Source organism: Solanum pennellii, chromosome 7 (genome assembly GCF_001406875.1).
Source record: "Solanum pennellii chromosome 7, SPENNV200".
Classification (NCBI taxonomy): Eukaryota; Viridiplantae; Streptophyta; class Magnoliopsida; order Solanales; family Solanaceae; genus Solanum; species Solanum pennellii.
In genome coordinates, this window is record NC_028643.1 from 67,221,668 (window position 1) to 67,244,254 (window position 22,587).

A 22,587-nucleotide genomic window follows, 5' to 3' on the forward strand; every position below is an offset into this window, starting at 1 on the left:
GTCTAACCTCAAAAACGAGGTTTTTCGAACTATTTATAAAAAATAAAAAACCTAATTAAACAAGGACTCTGTTTGCTGGAAATCTGCCAAAACGCGGCTGGGTTGACGGACAACGCGACGGACCGTCGTGGTCACGACGGACCGTCATGGACTCCGTCGTCCCACACTTGTGCAATTTCTTCTGCTGCTCTCTTCACCACCCTCGACGGCATGTATTACGGACCGTCATAGGCACAACGGTCCGTCGAGGGTCTTCGTTTCAAAACACTTCAACTCTTGGAATCTGGGTACTGGGATTACTTCTCTGAACTCCATGACGAACTGCAGGACGGACCGTCATAGCCACGACGGACCGTCACAATCTTCGTAACCCCACACTTGGTCAGCCTTCCCCATCTTCCTTCAGCAGCTTCACTACGCTGCCACCTACGGACCGTCACAAGCACGACGGACCGTCATAAGCTCCGTAGGGGGTCTCTTCTGCATTTCTTCGCTCAAAATCTCCATATTCAGCTTTGGACAGATTTCCTGCAAAACAAAGAGAAACTTATATAAAAATTAGCACAAAAAAGGCTTTTGGACACACTAAACTTAAGGAAAAAGTATTAATTATACCGTGAAACCACGGTATATCAGATAGTTTGGGACGTCAAGGGTCGAAGGTATGTTGCAAAAAATAGATTTTTCAGGAGTTTTTGAGTCCTTGAAAATTGTGCAATCCATTATAGCGGGTGACAAGCCGCTATAAAAGGCATGTGCAGTCACTATTACGGAAATGACAACTGATATAGTGGGTTGGGTTGACCTAGCGGGATAAGTCAGGATTTTATGTAGAAAAAATTTCAAAACCTCTTATTTTCTGCAACACTATTCTTGGATTTGAAAAGGGCAAGTTAGGGTAATTTCTACTAACTTGATCCATTAAGTTTGTCAATAAAGTTAAGTTCATTATTTTGCTATCTTGTAAGTTGATTCTTAAACCTTAAGAATCTAGGATATTATTCTTGGGGAGGGTTTTGACTTGATTTCATGGTGGAGAAAGCTCTAGGTATGATAGAATGATCATGAATTGGCATGTGATTAGGATTGAGTTACGATTTAGGAATATTAGGTCATTTTTTATTGGTTTGTTGTATTTTATTATTGTTGCATATCATTCTGTTAGAGAGAGAGAGAGGGTACAGAAGAGAGAGGGCGCTCGGGCACATAAGTATTAGGTTTACAAGTGCACACAATTATTCTGTTATTATCTCTTGTTCGTTTAACTATTCCTCGAGACATTTTTGTTGATAGCCCTTGAAATGACGCTATAGGGATGAATATGAGACTAGTGCAATCAGGTAATCGACCTAATAATCCACGTACATGATAGAAGAGAATTCTAGTCCTAGTGTACTTACCCAAAGTTATTGAACAGGGGGAAAACTCAGGTTCTTTATAATTTTTAAGATGCTTGATTCGAGGTAGGTGATGGTTGTGTGTTTTTGAAATTATGTATGCATGAATGTCTACTACTTCGTAGTATCACTTGTGCGATGCATGTTGGAAAAAACATAGAGAATGCTATATGAAAGGACACCATATTGATAATATTATGCAATGAATTACTTGTTTACTTTATGTGATTTCAAGTGTTATTGTTCATTATGATTGTGATTATGCATGTTGTTTATGATTTCTAGTTGGCTCGGGTGACACGATGGTACAAAAATACTAGCTAAAGACTCGAATACCACACTGATATAAATGCTAATGCTAGTTAGCTCTATACCACACCGTACACTAATAGTTTCTGTGTGGATTTCATGATAGGACTGGGTATGTGTATTTGTGATCATGTGGGATATGTTTTAGATATGAGTCAAATCAAGATATTGCGACTGAGAGTCTATGTATTCGTGATTGTTGTTATGTATGTTAACCTATGTTTACTATGTTGTAGTTGTTTGTTTATATTCAGAGTTTAGAATAGACCATGTGATCCTATCGATATACTATAGTTATGTATAGATACTGCACTTGTTCTCTTCTTGTTGAGTACATGGCATATTCAAGCGGTTGATATGAGAACTGAGTTGAAGGAAGTGTGACCAATCGAATCCAACGGTGAGCTACTCTTCCAGTTTGTTAAGGGTTCTTCTATCTTTGCTTTTCCATCTTTTGAAACACAACACTTTAGGTTGTTACATTATGTTTCTAGCTTCGGGCTCGCATCCTCATTCTTGACTATTTAGAGCTTTGGTGTTTTGATTTTCAGTTTTTAAGAGTTAATTATCGCATATGTTTTGACTATTGATTGAGTTTATGGGGTTCAATCCTTTACTTATTTTAAAACTGTTTTCCTACTATTTATTTCATGACTTGGCTTCATACAAAAGTGTTTGGGTTAAATTTTGGGATGGTAGTTGGTTGCCTCACCGCAGAGTTAGTGCAAGTGTTATCCAGAGAAGTTTAGATTGTGAAAAAGCACTTCAGAATCAAATTAATGTAAAGTTAATCAATAAAGAAGAAAGACTTAGTGAGTGACTAATAAAGGAAAAAAAGCTAAAAAGGATAATGAAAGGATAAACAAAAATATAGTCAAAATTAAAGACTTAGTGAGTGACTAATAAAAGAAAGGCTAATATATAAATGTGCCCTTTAACTTGGCTTCAAATTTTATTTATGCCCTTCAACTTTGGATGTGCACAAACAGACATTTTAACTTGTATAAAGTTGAACAAATAGACACATATGTCCTACATGGTATCCTACATGTCATTTTTTGTCCTATGTGGTGTCCTACGTGTATTGTGTCATGTAGGACTCATGTGTTTATTTATTTAAAAGTTGAATAGTTAAAGTATTTGTTTGTGCATTATGAAAGTTGGAGGTTAAAGTTAAAATTTGAAGTCAAGTTTAGGTTTAAATGTATGTATTATGCTGGTAAAGCTAAAAAGGATAATGTAAGGATAAACAAAAATATAGTCAAAATTTTGATTTAATAAAGAAGTGCCTAAAATATATCTTGCTAATCAACTCCTCATTTCACTTTATATACCAAACGGAAGTTCTAAATATCATAATACACAAAGAAATATGCAAAATAACTCAACACACAATGACACATAAATAATGAAATCGGCTCCCTATCAGCTCTCTACCTAACAATGTAATTGAATTCAATGGTATATTTTCAAGCCCATTTTTATTAGTCTATAGTCAATTTTAGAGTCTAACGTGTCTCATATTGTTTGAATATGAAAAATATTACAGTTGTTTTTAAATTTTTGCAAGTAATTTAAAGTGAAAATTGTCAAAAACAACTTTTAAAAAATTTTGAATTTTTGTGTGACCTTATGATTTCTTAATGATTTATGCTTGAAAATTGTTTGGAGTGGCCATGACGTTTGGGCCATTCAAGTAGACTATTTAAGAGATTTAACTAATGAGAGACTCTTATTATACAAGTCTCTTAAGCAATAGCCAATAAGCTACAACTCTCCATCAACATCTTGGATATTTATGCAATTGTTTTATTTTCTTGTTGAGCTGTATTGCATTGTTTGGTGTAACAATTTATTTTTTTCTGTGCTGATAAAAAAAATCATAAACTCTTTGATTAGTCACATTTTGCATAGGAATGGGCGTGGTATGGTACATATCAAATTACTATTATCATATCAAAAATTTTAATATCGTGATGTGTGCTACTTGTATAACTATATATTTCATTTTGGTATTTGGTATGTTATTTTTAAATAACAAAGACATAATATATAAATGTGTCTTTTAACTTGGCCTCATTTTACGTTTATATCCTCCAACTTTGGATATGCACAAGTAGACACTTAAACTTGTATAAGTTGAACGAGTAAACACATAGTCCTACGTGACACAATATATACATAGGACAAAAAATGACATGTATGATGTCATGCAGGACATATGTGTCTATTTGTTCAACTTTATACAACTTGAAGTGTCTACTTGTGCACACCTAAATTTGAAGGGTATAAATATAATTTGAAGTCAAATTAAAAAGCATAAGTTTTTAGGCCAAAGTCATATGCGGCCACTCAAACTTGTTCCGATTATTCATTTAGACACCTCAACTAGACGTACTACCTATTGAACACCTCAACCACCCCAGATTTGAACCGTAAAACCATTTTTTGCCTACATGGCAAATCATTTGTGATTCACGCAAATGGAGTACGTGAATTTATTTTTCTCTCATTTTTTACCCTGCCTACATGGCACCAACGTTAACTTTAACTTCAATGTTAAAGTTGAAGTTAAATCCCCAATTTCTCTTCCCCAAAATCCTCTTCCCCAATTCCTCTTCCCCATTTCCTCTTCCCCAAAATCCATTTAGAACCCTAAATCTCCAATTCTCTCTTCTTCTCTAAATCTCCAAGTTTCTCTCTTCTTCTCTAAATATCCAAGTTTCTCTCTTCTTCTCTAAATCAATTCTCTTTTATCAAATGTCGCAAATTTCAGTGCATATCGAGGAAGTTGATATATGCAAGTGTGGTGATTATTGTCGACTGAAAACTTTGAGGACTCCTTTGAACCCAGGTCGTCGATTTTTTGGATGCAAATCATCAAAGGTTTGTTATTTTCGAACAAAAACTGTTCTTGTTGTACTATTTGAAAAATTAACATTTTTGTATATTTATTACGCCTTACTACTATTATATGGTTTGTAGGAAAATGGTGGATGTTGATATTTTAGATGGATTGATCCGTCGCTTGAAAATGTTGATGAATCATCCTCAATTAATAGACTCATAGACGGTCAAAATCCGATTGATCGACTAAAGAGAAAAGTGAAAGAGCTTGAAGAAGAAAAAGATTCTTTGAAATTTCAATTGAATGAAAGTGAAGTGAAATTGATGGTATTGAACAAGAAGCTTAAGGAAGTTAAACTCCAAAGGGATTGGGAAAATGTCAAATTTAACCGAGTTGTGATTATTTTTCTTTGTCTACTAACTATTAAATGGTTCTTTAATATTTTGTAGTTGATAGTAGTACTTAATTGTTTAGTTTTGCAGTAGTTAGGTAGCTATTCTCGATCAATTAGTGATGTTTTAATTGGTATATGTCCTTCATATTTTGTATCAAATTGGAAGTTTGAGTTGAATTGATCTCTGTTGAATTGATCACTTGCCATGTGTTTTGAATTTTTTTTCTGGAATTGAATTGATCAATAGTCTTATTGACAAAAACAAAAGGCATGCATTGAAAGGTAGTGTAGTTGTTGTTCAAAAAGTAAGTTAATAACACAAATGCATGACTGAAAAATACATAACACACAAGTAATAGAAATACATTACACAAATGCATTGAGAGGTAATAAAAAACCATTGTCTAACAAAATACATAGTCTTGCTAACACAAATACAATGTTCAAAAATACATTAGACGAGTGTTCAAATAAATCAAAGAGTAAATTGTTTTCAAATAGACACCCATTTAACATGGGCCAAAATCATAACAACTTCCCAAATGAACTACTTCCAGTTTTTCTTTTTAGCTTTCATTTGTTGTAACTGTGAGGTGCTGACTGCATCTTTTCTCTTCCATTTTAGGCCACGGGGTTTAAAACCAATGTCTATATTGGTTGGTGAAGCACTCTTCAATGTTGTTGACCCATGTAGAATCTTCTCATTTGATGTACCAGGCTGCAATATAAGATAGAAAGTGTAAAATAAGGTTAGATTATAAGGCTATAAAATATACACTAAAACAGGTAAACATGTTAAGTGAACATACATTAAATACTTGGGCTCCAGTTGTAGGATTAGAGTAAACACCAAAACCAGTTGCAGGCCTTCTGCTTTCTCCAGTAGCAGCAGCAAATGAGGCAGAACTGTATGGTCTCTTGTGACCTGATAAAGGTGGCAATTCACTAGAAGAACTATCCCTTTCTGTAACAAATGGGGTTCCTCTTGCATTAGCTTTTTTTCTTCCCAATCCTCTTCCAGTTCCAACTTGAACCCTATTTTGAGCAGGTCTTGGCACAGATGTTGTGTCAGCACAAATAGAAGTTGTTTGACTTGATTGTGTAGTTGCATATGTGGTTCTGGAAGTAGAATGTGATGGACCTCCCATTGTAGATGGACCTCCCATTGTAGACTATATAACATAAATAAGGATATATGAAAACTTGTAGAACAAACTTAAAATGCAAATGAATTTTTAAAGGCTAGCCATTATCTAATCTTACTGTTGTTTGGGTAGTTCTTGGCACAACACTAGTATCAGGACAAACAGAACTTTGTGTTCTAACCTGTTGAACAAAAATAAGTACATATGAATAACTGTCTAAATGAAAATTAAGGCAAATGAATATGTAAAGCAAATCTTACTCTTGTTTGAGAATAACTTTGTTGGCTGTTTCCTTGACTTGTAGGTTGAGAAGTGCTCCCCCTCCCATACTATGTCACCACAAAATAAAACATATGATTATAAACTTTAAGCCATTTACAAATGTGAATATGACTAGTATTACTTACTCTTGCACACACACCTTTGTTATGACCAGTTTTCTTGCAAATGGAACATGTCATCTTTACTCCTTATATGGAAATTTTTCCCCATTTTTTGGGCTCAGCCATGCTCTTTCTTCTCTTCTTGCCAGGTCTGCCTGGCATTTTTCTTGGTTTTGGAGGCTCTTTTGATGGATGTGTAGTTTTAGGCCACATTCTCATATTGGGTATTGGTTGGATGAAATGATTGTAAGCCTTGAGAAATGTTTCCTTCATATACCAGTTCTCTACATGTTGATCAGGATCTTGATTCAAGTAATAATAAGCACAAATAGCATGAGGGCAAAGAATACCTCTCAACATCCACAACCTACAGTCACAATGCTTCTTCTCCAAGTCAACAACAAATGAATATTCCCCATTACTAATCTCAAAACCATTCACCCCATTCCATTGAACATTACAGTTCTTTGAATACTCCTTGTTTCTTTCTAGTATTGCCCTTGCCATAGGTGCAATGTCTGATATCCATGTTTCAGCAAATTTGATCATGTCTATGTGTCTGTTCATTATTTTATGCCTAATATCCTCTAGCATGGTAGTAATTGATTTATGTCTAGCAGCTAAGATTCAGAAATTGAAAGTCTCACACATGTTATTTTCTACAACATCACACTTGGAATGAGTCTGAAAAAAAGCTCTACACCAATTTATGGGATCATAATGTAGTAAGTCCTCTGTTATTTCCTTCTTACCTAGCTTAGACATTGCATGAAATTCTTCACCAAACTTGACTTCAAAAGAGGCCTTTGAGCATCTCCAAAACTGTTTCCTTCTTTCTTCTCCTTTCCAGTTAACATGCCAATTACTCCATATATGTCTAGCACACATTCTTTTCTTAGCATTTGGTAACAACTCCAACAATACAGGAATAAGTCCCTAACAAAAAGTATATACAGAATAAGTAATTGGAGTAGTAAAACTAAAACTAAAAAAAGAAGAAATTGTATAAACAATACCTTTTGCATATCTGACATCACAGTCAAACCTTCACCAGTTCCCAAGTTTAGATCAGCAATAAAATAACTTATGAACCAGCTCCAACTATGTTTTGTTTCTCTATCCACAACAGCCCAGGCAATGGGATACATTTAATTGTTCACATTCTTTCCAACAGCAACTAATAATTCACCCTTACAAGCTCCCTTGAGAAAACAACCATCAAATCCAATTATATTCCTACACCCTCTAACCATCCTTTTTGCTTCTCCTTCTAGCAGGTATGTCTACTCCCCTAACCGCATCCACATCTAGGTGTTCATCACTATCATCACTCCAACAGGGGCGTAGGAATATAATTGGATTTGATGGTTGTTTTTTTAAGGGAGCTTGTAAGGGTGAATTATTAGTTGCTGTTGGAAAGAATGTGAATAATTAAATGTATACCATTGCCTGGGCTGTTGTGGATACAGAAACAAAACATAGTTGGAGCTGGTTCATAAGTTATTTAATTGCTGATCTAAACTTGGGAACTGGTGAAGGTTTGACTGTGATGTCAGATATGCAAAAGGTATTGTTTATACAATTTCTTCTTTTTTTAGTTTTAGTTTTACTATTCCAATTACTTATTCTGTATATACTTTTTGTTAGGGACATATTCCTGTATTGTTGGAGTTGTTACCAAATGCTGAGAAAAGAATGTGTGCTAGACATATATTGAGTAATTGGCATGTTAACTGGAAAGGAGAAGAAAGAAGGAAACAGTTTTGGAGATGCTCAAAGGCCTCTTTTGAAGTCAAGTTTGGTGAAGAAGTTCATGCAATGTCTAAGCTAGGTAAGAAGGAAATAACAGAGGACTTACTACATTATGATCCCATAAATTGGTGTAGAGCTTTTTTTCAAACTCATTCCAAGTGTGATGTTGTAGAAAATAACATGTGTGAGACTTTCAATTTCTGAATCTTAGCTGCTAGACATAAATCAATTATTACCATGCTAGAGGATATTAGGCATAAAATGATGAACAGGCACATAGACATGATCAAATTTGCTGAAACATGGATATCAGACATTGCACCTATGGCAAGGGCAATACTAGAAAGAAACAAGGAGTATTCAAAGAACTGTAATGTTCAATGGAATGGGGTGAATGGTTTTGAGATTAGTTATGGGGAATACTCATTTGTTGTTGACTTGGAGAAGAAGCATTGTGACTGTAGGTTGTGGATGTTGAGAGGTATTCCTTGCCCTCATGCTATTTGTGGTTATTATTACTTGAATCAAGATCTTGATCAACATGTAGAGCACTGGTATATGAAGGAAACATTTCTCAAGGCTTACAATCATTTCATCCAACCAATACCCAATATGAGAATGTGGCCTAAAACTACAAATCCATCAATAGAGCCTCCAAAACCAAGAAAAATGCCAGGCAGACCTGGCAAGAAGAGAATAAAGAGCAAGGATGAGTCCAAAAAATGGGAAAAAATTTCCAGATAAGGAGTAAAGATGACATGTTCCATTTGCAAGAAAACTGGTCATAACAAAGCTGTGTGTGCAAGAGTAAGTAATACTAGTCATATTCACATTTGTAAATTGCTTAAAGTTTATAATCATATGTTTTATTATGTGGTGACATAGTATGGGAGGGGGAGCACTTCTCTGCCTACAAGTCAAGGAAACAGCCAACAAAGTTATTCTCAAACAAGAGTAAGATTTGCTTTACATATTCATTTGCCTTAATTTTCATTTAGACAGTTATTCATATGTACTTATTTTTGTTCAACAGGTTAGAACACAAAGTTCTGTTTGTCCTGATACCAGTGCTGTGCCAAGAACTGTGCCAAGAACTACCTAAACAACAGTAAGATTAGATAATGGCTAGCCTTTAAAAATTCATTTGCATTTTAAGTTTGTTCTACAAGTTTTCATATATCCTTATTTATGTTATATAGTCTACAATGGGAGGTCATCTACAATGGGAGGTCCATCATATTCTACTTCCAGAACACATATGCAACTACACAATCAAGTCAACCAACTTCTATTTGTGCTGACACAATATCTGTGCCAAGACTTGCTCAAAATAAGGTTCAAGTTGGAACTGGAAGAGGATTGGGAAGAAAAAAAGCTAATGCAAGAGGAACCCCATTTGTTACAGAAAGGGATAGTTCTTCTAGTGAATTGCCACCTTTATCAGGTCACAAGAGACCATACAGTTCTGACTCATTTCCTGCTGCTACTGGAGAAAACAGAAGGCCTGCAACTGGTTTTGGTGTTTACTCTAATCCTACAACTAGAGCCCAAGTATTTAATGTATGTTCACTTAACATGTTTACCTAATTTAGTGTATATTTTATAGCCTTATAATCTAACCTTATTTTATACTTTCCATCTTATATTGCAGCCTGGTACATCAAGTGAGAAGATTCTACCAGGGCCAACAACATTGAAGAGTGCTTCACCAACCAATATAGACATTGGTTTTAAACCCCGTGGCCTAAAATGGAAGGGAAAAGATGCAGTCAGCACCTCACAGTTACAACAAATGAAAGCTAAAAAGAAAAACTTGAAGTAGTTCATTTGGGAAGTTGTTATGATTTTGGCCCATGTTAAATGGGTGTCTATTTGAAAACAATTTACTCTTTGGTTTATTTGAACACTCGTTTAATGTATTTTTGAACATTGTATTTGTGTTAGCAAGACTATTTATTTTGTAAGACAATGGTTTTTATTACCTCTCAATGCATTTGTGTTATGTATTTCCATTACTGTGTGTTATGTATTTTTCAGTCATGCATTTGTGTTATTAACTTACTTTTTGAACAACAACTACACTACCTTTCAATGCATGCCTTTTGTTTTTGTCAATAAGACTACTGATCAATTCAATTCCAGAAAAAAAATTCAAAACACATGGCAAGTGATCAATTCAACAGAGATCAATTCAACTCAAACTTCCAATTTGATACAAAATATGAAGGACATATACCAATTAAAACATCACTAATTGATCTAGAATAGCTACCTAACTACTGCAAAACTAAACAATTAAGTATTACAATCCTGAACTACTATCAACTACAAAATATTAAAGAACCATTTAATAGTTAGTAGACAAAGAAAAACAATCACAACTCGGTTAAATTTGACATTTTCCCAATCCATTTGGTGTTTAACTTCCTTAAGCTTTTTGTTCAATACCATCAATTTCACTTCACTTTCATTCAATCGAAATTTCAAAGAATCTTTTTCTTCTTCAAGCTCTTTCACTTTTCTCTTTAGTCGATCAATAGGATTTTGACCGTCTATGAGTCTATTCATTGAGGATGATTCATCAACATTTTCAAGCGACGGATCAATCCATCTAAAATATCCACATCCACCATTTTCCTACAAACCATATAACAGTAGTAAGGCGTAATAAATATACAAAAATGTTGATTTTTCAAATAGTACAACAAGAACAATTTTTGTTCGAAAAATAACAAACCTTTGATGATTTGCATCGAAGAAATCGACGACCTGGATACAAAGGAGTCCTCGAAGTTTTCAGTCGACAATAATAACCACACTTGCATATATCAACTTCCTCGATATTCACTGAAATTTGCGACATTTGATAAAAGAGAATTGATTTAGAGAAGAAGAGAGAAACTTGGATATTTAGAGAAGAAGAGAGATACTTGGAGATTTAGAGAAGAACAGAGAATTGGAGATTTAGGGTTCTAAATGGATTTTGGGGAAGAGGAATTGGGGAAGAGGATTTTGGGGAAGAGAAATTGGGGATTTAACTTCAACTTTAACATTGAAGTTAAAGTTAACGTTGGTGCCATATAGGCAGGGTAAAAAATGAGAGAAAAACAAATTCATGCACTCCATTTGCGCGAATCACAAACAATTTGCCATGTAGGCAAAAAATGGTTTTACGGTTCAAATCTGGGGTGGTTGAGGTGTTCAATAGGTAGTACGTCTAGTTGAGGTGTCCAAATGAATAATCGGGACAAGTTTAAGTGGCCGTATATGATTTTGGCCTAAAAAAAATGTATACCATACCAATTATGATATTAAATTTTTTGATATGATATAATAATTCGATATATACTATCCTATGTCGATCCCTATGCAAAATCTATACCCCGTTTGCAGTTCGTTGATGAAAATACTATTGCTAAATTCATGTCAAATAAGGAGACCTTCTTCATGAACTTTGTTATCTGTAGTTTTGATGATTTGACAAACTTAGGGACCTTGTAAAGGTACCAGGTTTCTTACTTGAGTGTTGAAGATGAAACAAACCCGGGGACCTTGTAGAGTTACCAGGCTCTCATGGTGACGAGCCAGTTGACTGCCAGCTGGAGACAGTACAGAAAGTAGGTGCACACTTCCCGATGACGTCAGAAAGTAAGACTTCTCCAACCAATGGCAAAGAGTTTAAGGAAAGTGACTTGTCCATATAAAAGACACTTTCCTAAACATCTTTAGCATTTTTTGCAACTTGAGATAAAACTCTTCAAGAACATTTGCAAAGGCTGCTAGTAAACAAAAGGCAGAATTATTTCAAGAACAACAGCAATCTCTGGAGCTTTTCGTGTAGTTGTCTAGGAATACATTCTCTTGTTCTTATACTGTAAACTATTCCTGAATCTATAAAGGAATCAGTGGGTAGTGTTAAAAATCTAGGTTGTCCAAGTGGGATAGCTTAGTGGGTAGATAGTTTTCTACTTAGGCTTGTTAAGCAATAGAGACTATTGCTTAAACGTGAGATTAAAAACTTCTTCTCACATTTGGTGTAATCGTGTTTTACTTTTGCTTTTGAAGATTAGTGAAAACGATTGAAAATCCTGTGAGACAGGTCGTGGTTTTACTCCCTTAAGCAAGGAGGTTTCCACGTAAAATCATTATGTTGATTTTACTGCATTTAACTTTCTGGTTTTATTCATTAGTGTAGTAAGGATCTGGTCCATTACTTTGTTAAGTGAAGGCATATATTCTATCAAACTTCGTTCGAAGTCAAGTAATAGATTTTTTGAATAACTCCAGCTTTTCTAGATCTAATTCTCGTCTCGCAGGCTTCGTTCTCGACATGTTCTGCACCCCTATGATGGACGTAGCCAATGAATTTTGTGTTCCTAGTTACATTTTCTACACCTCAAGTGCTGCTTTCCTTGCCCTCTGTTTTCATTTTGAATCTCTAAAAAAGTTGCATCATATTGACACCTCCAAATACAAACATTCCGATGAAGAATTAATAATCCCGGGTTTTAATATCCTGCGAAATTCTTGCCTACCATGGCAACACATCAAGGGGCTTTGTTACTCGTTTCAAAGAGATGAAGGGTATTATGGTCAATCTAGCCTCTTCAGTCTGTTTCAGTTGGTCCAGTGGTGAATTTGAGGTGATGGTCGAAACAGAAAGCATTATCAAATGTTCAGATAATCAGCCAGAGTCCTCTGTAGTGTTTTTGTGCTTCGGAAGCTCAATTGCACTTAAAATCATTAGTGGATTCTTTAGTCATGGCCGGTGGAACAAGAAAATCGTTTTTAAGTATTTATTTGAGGTAAGAAGAAAAAACTTACTTTAAATGTTGAAGGTCTGCCAATTGGACAAGGACAAACAACGGTCAAAAATTTCAAACCATTTATTTTTAACATCATTGAGCGTAATTTCATCAATTCGATAGATCCAATAAATTGTCAAAAACTAGTTTTTGTGGTAAAATCTATATCCTTCAATTGCTCTTTTTCTCCCCTTTGTTTTAAAGTATGAAAAGTGTTAAACGGTCAGAAAATTTAGTTAGAAAATTAAAAAAATTATAATATTTTTTTATATAAAAATAAACTTTTTAGTTAAAATGTATTAAAGTTAAAAGGGTAAAAACATTTTTAAAAGTAAATAACATAGATAGAATATCATTCCAGCAAAAAAAAAAATTCCTTAAAAGTATTTGTTCGTAATTCTTCTCATTTTAATGCAATTATGCAATAATTAATGTTTTAGGTTCTCTAAAAGTTATTGTCTAATTTTATTTTGTTTATATGTCATATTTCTAGATTTTACTTGCATTAAGAAATGAAGCAAGTTCACAATTTTATCATTATTTAATATTTTTGTGAAGTTAATTTTTCAATAAATAATAAATATTATGCTAGATTTGAAAAATCGAAATGCATTTAGATGACTGTTTATATTTTTTAGTTTGTTTTTGGAGCAAAAGAATTCCACCAAATCAACCTCTACTTTATTATTTATATTCACCAGATTAAAAGTAATAATAAATTTTATATTGGTGAGAATAATAAATTTTAAAAAGTAATGATGTGATTATAAATTTTTTTACATATGAAATAAATGATTAGTTGATATTAATGTACGATTGTTTTAACAAAATATAAACTGATGGATCAATTTTTTTTATGTAAAAAATCTCAAATCATGAATTTTGAAGAATATGAGATTTCATCTCATGACATAAAATCATGAGATGGATCAGTATGAAATTACATGTCCAAATATTGATTCCATCTCACGATTTTATATCATGATACAATTCACGTCATCAAACGCCTACTATTCATGTTTATTCCACANATATATACACACACACATTATAAGTGGGAAGGTTTTATCTTCAAAATTGAATTACAGTTTTGCCCTTATTGTTAATTAAAATATTTTTAAGACCTCATTAATTAAATATTAAGTAACACTATTTTAATTATTTTTTAGATTATGAGTTGTTTATTAGCATGAAAATTAAATAATTATTAATTATATTGTATAATCAATTAGCCAAAAGAAATAATTACAAATTAAATGCAAGTGCATGTATAGTGAAGAACCCAAAAGTTATTTGTATTGACTTTTTTTTCCAGCATGACTTTTGAGTTTCTCCATGACATTATATATTTACTAACTTAATACACTTGTGTGCTTCATGAGAAGATATTTTTTTGTAAACTTTGTCATGAAGTAATCTTAGTTTTTTTTTTATTTTGCTTGTTTCGTTACGATAATGAACCATGAAATGCTGATGATATGAAAGAATTTTCATCAGCTTCATCATCAAGGTGTGAGGAATAATGAAAAACAAGAGATTTTTTTTAATAAAAAAAATTAGTCACATTTCTTTATTGTATCTCTTGATAGTTTAATTTTGATAGTACTTCTCTTTCGCTTTTTGTATCATTTGATATTTGTTGCCATTTTTTAAGGTTGAAGTGATGTTGAATGAAGGAACATCTACATATCCACACATATATTATGTTCTACGTATAGATTTTATTATGTATTTATTCTTTATATTTGGTCTATTTTGTTTGCTTTTTATATTTAATTTTTTGTTGTTTGTTTTATCCTTTTCACTCCAAGTCAAGGAATACTATTATACCCGTTATATGATTATTTTTAGAGTGAAAAAGCTAGAAAACTCTAATGTTATATATTCTTTTTGATGGTTACGTACTTTGTGGTGACTAGACGAACAAAAGACGCACACTATATATTTTTTTCATCGTATCATTTTATTCTGATATTATTCTATAACTTCGAAAGGAAATTCTCTTGCATCTATGAATTACCTTTAATGTACCATATTTTATATTATTCTTTAGAAATACAATAATAACTTAAATTTATGAATAAATGTGATTGCATGTTTGGAGCTATAAGCTTTAAAGGAAAAAAAAGTATATTCAAGGTCTTAATATGTATCTATCTAGCTATATTATTAGATAAATAGAATATCATAAACTAAAATAATTATAAACTAAATAAATCCTATCAAATTAAATGCCCAGATAAAGTTTAAAGACACATTTTTACTCTTCAATCAAATTCCTTCTTTTGGTATTTTTCACTAAAGGTAGTGATGATAAAAAATTGTATGACACTCCCAAAAAGAAAATTAAGAAGACAATTTGAAACAACTTCAACAGTGGACTTTTGGAACACCAAAATCTCTTCCTTTATTTGAAACATAGTATTTAATAATATTCATGTAAATTTTAAAAAGTAATTACATTGATATGGGATACCTTCAAAGTTAAATTACGATCTTACCTCCATAGTATATCATAATTATATTAATAATTTAACTTCTAACAATAATGTTTAATTACATTTCAAAAAATAATTAATTTGTAATGACTTAATAAAGCCTATTCAAGTTCTTGATGTTACTTCTATCTTCTCTTACGTGAGAACAATACAAAAGTAATGTTGGTTCGTTTCCTCTATTCATGAATATATAGACTAAAGTTACCTTCCTAATAAGACATTTTTACCCAGATCTAAACACTACCATTTTATAATATCTACCAAATAATACATTTACCTTTTAAAAGTAAATCAATAAATTGAAAAAACATTAATGTGAAGTTCATGAATCTATCGAGTCATTAGTATATAATTATATGAGCTAATCCCATTATTATACATTTACTGCTTCTTTTAATTCTTAACGATTTAAAAATAATTTCATGTAATTTATTAAGTTTTATAAAATATGCGTAACACATCTGGATAAAGCATAAGATGAAGTTTCAATTGATTCACATAATAGTTCGGTAAGTATATTGTTGTTCAAATTATTTCACATGATTGAAAACTAGATTCTTTAACTTGTATGATATATACATACTAATATACATATTAAAGTCTATTTAGCTAACTGCAGATTTGAGACAACAATACAATGAAATAGTTTTGATATTTTGTCAAGAATGCATTTTGTGGTAGTTTACCTCCGGGTGATATTGATTAGTAAAGTTGTTGTGTCTTTATGTTATTAAGCTTTAATTCGAGTTACATTTGAATGTGTAATTGCATTAATTACTATATTTAATTTTTATTATATATGAGATGATATATTGTAGATGAACTTGTATTTTAGAGGATTAATTCATTATTTGAAGTTCTTAGTCTAACTTGGTGTGGCATTGGACGAAGCACGTTGATCTTAATAGTGTTGAATCCATCCCATTGTTTTAGTCAACTTTAGCTATTCAATTGGTACAAGCAATTGTTAAAAATGAATAGTAATTGGAGTTGAAAAGAAAAGATTTGGTAGTTGGCAAATTGGTAAGATTTGCAACCATTTTTGACTTTACTATGTTTACATATGTCATTAGTGACATAGGTATGGTTTTATCCTTCTATAAATAGAGCATTCTTGCTCATTTGTAGAACACACCAAGTTAGAGAGAAAAACCATTTTGAGAGCAAAGTGAGGTATTCCATAGACTATACAAGAAAATAGTCTGTGAAGAAAAATAGAGTGTGAGCGATATTTTAGTAAGACGGAAACCAAAAGAGTGTTGTTCCTTTTGAGTGTGTAGTAGTCACTTTGAGTATTGTATTCGTGACTACACAGTGTAAAATTCCTTACTATAGTAATATCAATTGCTCCTCTTAGTCCGTGGTTTTTTCCCTTACTCAGAAGGGTTTCCACGTAAAATTCTTGGTGTCGTTATTTTCCCATTTTATTTCCATTACTTTTACCATATATATTTTTGTGCTTGTCCGCGTTTTCCCAACAAACTGGTATCAGAGCCAAGGTTTTATCTGAGTATGCTCTGTGGTTGCAGCACAGTCTGAACTTCCACATCAGAAAAGATTTACTTTGATTTGCGATAACTATATTTTTTGGGGAAAACAATGGAAGCCAACACAAGTAGAATGGTTACTTTGAATGGTGTTAATTATGCCATTTGGAAGGGAAAAATGGAAGATCTGCTTTATGTTAAGAATTTTTACAAACCAGTATTTACCACTGTAAAGCCTGATAATAAAACAGATGAAGAGTGGAATCTGTTGCATAGACAGGTCTGTGGATTCATTAGGCAATGGGTCGACGATAATGTGTTGAACCATATTTCTGGGGAAACACATGCTCGAACCCTATGGGAGCATCTTGAAAGTTTGTATGCTCGAAAGACTGGCAACAACAAAATGTTCTTAATAAAGCAGATGTTGAGTTTGAAGTATCATGATGGTTCTCCGATGACAGACCATCTGAATAATTTTCAGGGGATAATGAACCAATTATCTGCTATGGGCATCAAATTTGATGAAGAAATTCAAGGCTTGCTTCTACTTGGTTCCCTACCAGATTCATGGGAAACATTTAGAACGTCATTGTCAAATTCTGCTCCGGATGGTGTGATCTCTATGGATTCCGCCAAGAGTAGTGTCTTGAACGAAGAGATGAGAAGAAAAACTCAAGGTTCCTCTTCGTCGGATGTCCTGATAACTGGCCCCAGGGGGAGAAATAAAACTCGTGGTTCTCAGCATAGAGAACAAAATAGGAGCAAATCCAAAGGCAGACTTAAGGATATTGAGTGCTATCATTGTGGCATGAAAGGGCACACAAAGAAGTTCTGCAGGAAGTTGAAGAGGGAGAACAAAAACAAAGAGGAAACTAAAGAAGATGGCAATGAAAATTGCCTAGCCACCGTCACCACCGAAGATCTTGTTACCGTTCTTGATGCAAACATGATAAATATTGCTTGTGATGAGTCAAGCTGGGTTGTGGACACTGGTGCCGCATCTCATGTGACATCAAGGAAGAATTTTTTCTCTTCCTACACTCCTGGTGATTTTGGAACCTTGAGTATGGGTAATGAGACTGTTTCTAGGGTGGTTGGTATTGGTACAATTTGTTTGGAAACTAGTGTTGGAACTAAACTAGTTTTGAACAATGTGAAACATGCTCCTGATGTTCGTCTGCACCTAATTTCTGTTGGTGTTTTAGATGATGAAGGATATGTTAGTACCAACGGTGATGGAAAATGGAAGCTCATTAAGGGTTCCTTGGTTGTGGCTCGTGGTAACAAACGTCGTGGTCTATACTGGACTACGGCCTCTGCTTGTGTTGATATGGTGAATGCGGTTGAGAGCGATAGCTCTTCAACATTATGGCACAAGAGGCTTAGCCACATTAGCGAGAAAGGACTTAATGTTCTAGCCAAGAAGAAATTATTGTCAAATTTCCAAAGTGCTAAATTAGAAAAATGTGAGCACTGCTTGGCTGGTAAACAAAATAGAGTTTCCTTTAAGTCCTACCCTCCTTCGAGAAAGACAGAGTTGCTTGAGTTAGTGCACTCTGATTTATGTGGTCCAATGAAGACAAAGACATTGGGTGGTGCACTTTACTTTGTCACTTTCATTGATGATTGCTCGAGAAAACTTTGGGTCTATGTCTTGAAGACTAAAGACCAAGTGTTAGGTGTCTTTAAGCAGTTTCAGGCTTCAGTTGAAAGAGAAACTGGAAAGAAATTGAAATGTATTCGTACTGATAATGGTGGTGAATATTGTGGACCATTTGACGAATACTGCAAGCATCAAGGTATTAGACACCAGAAGACTCCTCCCAAGACTCCTCAGCTTAATGGTTTGGCTGAGAGGATGAACAGGACCTTGATGGAAAGAGTTAGATGTTTGCTTTCTGAAGCAAAGTTGCCAAACTCATTTTGGGGTGAGGCTTTATTGACCGCTGCACATGTTATTAATCTATCTCCTGCTGTTGCTTTGCAAAGTGATGTACCAAATAGTGTTTGGTATGGAAAGGATGTTTCCTATGACCATTTGAGAGTATTTGGTTGCAAAGCTTTTGTACATGTGCCGAAAGATGAGAGGTCAAAGTTAGATGCCAAGACAAGGCAATGCATCTTCATTGGATATGGCCTAGATGAATTTGGTTACAGGCTATATGATCCAATTGAAAAGAAACTTGTGAGAAGCCGTGATATTATTTTCATGGAGAATCAAACAATTGAAGATATTGACAAAGCGGAGAAGGTAGAATCTTCAAATTTTGATGGTATAGTTCATCATGATGAAGTTCCTCACACAAGTGTGCATGATGTTGTTGGGTTTGATAATCATGGTGACGCCCAGAATCATGTATCGAATCAACATGTTGATGTTGATAATAACAATGATATTGTTATTGATGATCCTGTTGCTCATGAAGTTGTGGACGAATCAAATATTCCGCTTCGGAGGTCCACAAGACAGCGGTTTCCTTCCTCCCGTTATTCACCCAATGAGTATGTGTTACTCACTGACGGGGGAGAACCTGAATGTTATGAGGAGGCCATGGAAGATGAGCACAAGAATCAATGGATTGAAGCCATGCAAGACGAGATGAAGTCTTTGCATGAGAACCACACTTATGAGTTGGTAAAATTGCCCAAGGGCATGAGAGCTTTGAAGAACAAGTGGGTGTTCAAAGTTAAAGTTGAAGAACACAACTTGAAGCCCAGGTACAAAGCTAGATTGGTTGTTAAGGGATTCGGTCAAAGGAAAGGTATTGACTTTGACGAAATATTTTCTCCTGTTGTGAAAATGTCCTCGATTCGCACAGTTCTAGGTTTGGCTGCTAGTCTTAATTTAGAGATTGAGCAGATGGATGTGAAGACGGCTTTCCTTCACGGTGACCTAGAAGAAGAGATTTATATGGAACAACCTGAGGGCTTCAAAGTAGATGGTAAAGAAAATTTTGTATGCAAACTTAAAAAGAGTCTCTATGGCCTAAAACAAGCTCCCAGACAGTGGTACAAAAAGTTTGAATCTGTTATGGGGGAGCAAGGCTATAAGAAGACTTCTTCAGATCATTGCGTATTTGTACAAAAATTTTCTGAGAAAGATTTTATCATCCTTTTGTTGTATGTGGATGATATGTTTATTGTGGGCAAGAATACTTCCAAGACTGACGAGCTGAAGAAAGAGTTGTGTAAGTCTTTTTCTATGAAAGACTTGGGTCATGCCAAGCAAATTTTGGGCTTGAGAATTACTCGTCTTAGAGATAAAAGGAAGATTTATTTGTCCCAGAAGAAGTACATTGAACGCGTACTGGAGCGCTTCAATATGAAGAATGCTAAGCCTGTTAGTATACCTCTTGCTGGTCATATGAAGTTGAGCAAGAAGATGTGTCCTACAGCTAGGGAGGAAAAGGAGAACATGGCCAAAGTTCCGTATTCCTCCGTCGTCGGAAGTCTAATGTATGCAATGGTTTGCACTAGACCTGATATTGCTTACGCAGTTGGTGTTGTCAGTAGATTTCTCGAAAATCTGGGAAAAGAGCATTGGGAAGCTGTGAAATGGATACTCAGGTATCTTAGAGGAAGCTCAGATGAATGCTTGTGTTTTGGAGCATCAAATCCAATCTTGAAAGGCTATACAGATTCTGATATGGCAGGTGACCTTGATAACAGAAAATCCACTACTGGATATTTGTTTACTTTTTCAGGGGGAGCTATATCATGGCAGTCAAAGTTGCAGAAGTGTGTTGCACTATCTACAACTGAAGCTGAGTATATTGCGGCTACTGAAGCCGGCAAGGAGATGATATGGCTAAAGCGATTTCTTCAAGAGCTTGGTTTGAATCAGATGGAGTATATTGTCTATTGTGACAGTCAGAGTGCAATAGACTTGAGCAAGAACTCCATGTACCATGCAAGAACAAAACACATTGACGTCAGATATCATTGGATTCGTGAGAAAGTGGAGAATGAATCATTTCACGTCAAAAAGATTCACACAAGTGAAAATCCTGCAGATATGCTGACCAAGATGATACCGAAAGACAAGTTCGAGTTATGCAAAGAACTTGTGGGTATGAGCTCTCTCTAAAGAAGTTGAAGATACCTTCTTCCAGTAAATGGGACTGGAGGGGGAGATTTGTTGAATCCATCCCATTTTTTTGTCAACTTTAGCTATTCAATTGGTACAAGCAATTGTTAAAAAGGAATAGTAATTGGAGTTGAAAAGAAAAGATTTGGTAGTTGGCAAATTGGTAAGATTTGCAACCATTTTTGACTTTGCTATATTTACCTATGTCATTAGTGACATAGGCATGGTTTTATCCTTCTATAAATAGAGCATTCTTGCTCATTTGTAGAACACACCAAGTTAGAGAGAAAAACCATTTTGAGAGCAAAGTGAGGTATTCCATAGACTATACAAGAAAATAGTCTGTGAAGAAAAATAGAGTGTGAGCGATATTTTAGTAAGACGGAAACCAAAAGAGTGTTGTTCCTTTTGAGTGTGTAGTAGTCACTTTGAGTATTGTATTCGTGACTACACAGTGTAAAATTCCTTACTATAGTAATATCAATTGCTCCTCTTAGTCCGTGGTTTTTTCCCTTACTCAGAAGGGTTTCCACGTAAAATTCTTGGTGTCGTTATTTTTCCATTTTATTTTCATTACTTTTATCATATATATTTTTGTGCTTGTCCGCGTTTTCCCAACAAATAGTTTGTCATGTTATATTTGATATTATACATACATTTTAACTAATTATTTCAATTAAATTCTATTATGAAAGAACTCTCAAGTTTCAGGCAAAAGATAACATATATCCCTTTCAAAAATTCATATAACTCATCGCACATTTTTCTAATATTATTTTATTAAACTATTACACGTGCAACACACGTGTTCGAAAACTAGTATATATAATTAGATATACAACTCTTATTTGGACATGTTTTTTCTTTCTTTCCTTTTTTTGGTTTTTTTAATTCGGTGTTTGGAGTATGTATTAGAGCTCCGATTAAATTCAAATCACACACTGCAGAATTCATTAAGAAGTGACGCTCTCAATAAGATTTTTATTTATATTCAAGGTTCGAAGTCAATACTTTTATTTAAAGATAAAATAGTCCTACTACTATACCATAATCCATATTGATACATGAATAATATAACTAAGCGCAAAGATAAAGTGGTCATATCGACATTAAACATATAAAATTTGGACACATGGAATATTTGGAAAAAAAGAAAAGAGTTGAAAATAGAATTTGGAAGTTTGAGTTGAGTTCGTATATAAATTCAAGTCAAATTTAATTTTGAATTTTTACCACGGATATAAAATTAAAACAAACTTTTGAAAATTCTCAATTTGTTGTGCCACCTTATTGAATTTTTAATGATTTTGCTTGTTAATTGCTTGGAGCAGCCATGACGTTTGGCACATTCGAGCAGACTAGTAAAAAAAAAACTTACAATTAATGAGATTTTATTAAAAACTTGTTGGACAAGATACAAGTTTTGGGTTAAAATAATAACCATTAACTATATATATTATATATATAATATGATATGGC

The 22,587-nt window shown here is 33.9% G+C and overlaps 1 protein-coding gene across 1 annotated transcript; it reads right to left on the reverse strand.

Annotated features, from left to right (window-relative positions):
* Positions 1–6,563: 6,563 nt before the first annotated feature.
* LOC107025194 lies at positions 6,564–7,624 on the reverse strand. The gene is made up of 3 exons (XM_015226009.1): positions 7,493–7,624; positions 7,229–7,412; positions 6,564–7,096 (listed from the first exon to the last, which is right to left on the reverse strand). The coding sequence occupies exons 1-3, from the start codon at positions 7,622–7,624 to the stop codon at positions 6,564–6,566; spliced, it is 849 nt and encodes a 282-aa protein (XP_015081495.1).
* Positions 7,625–22,587: the final 14,963 nt, after the last annotated feature.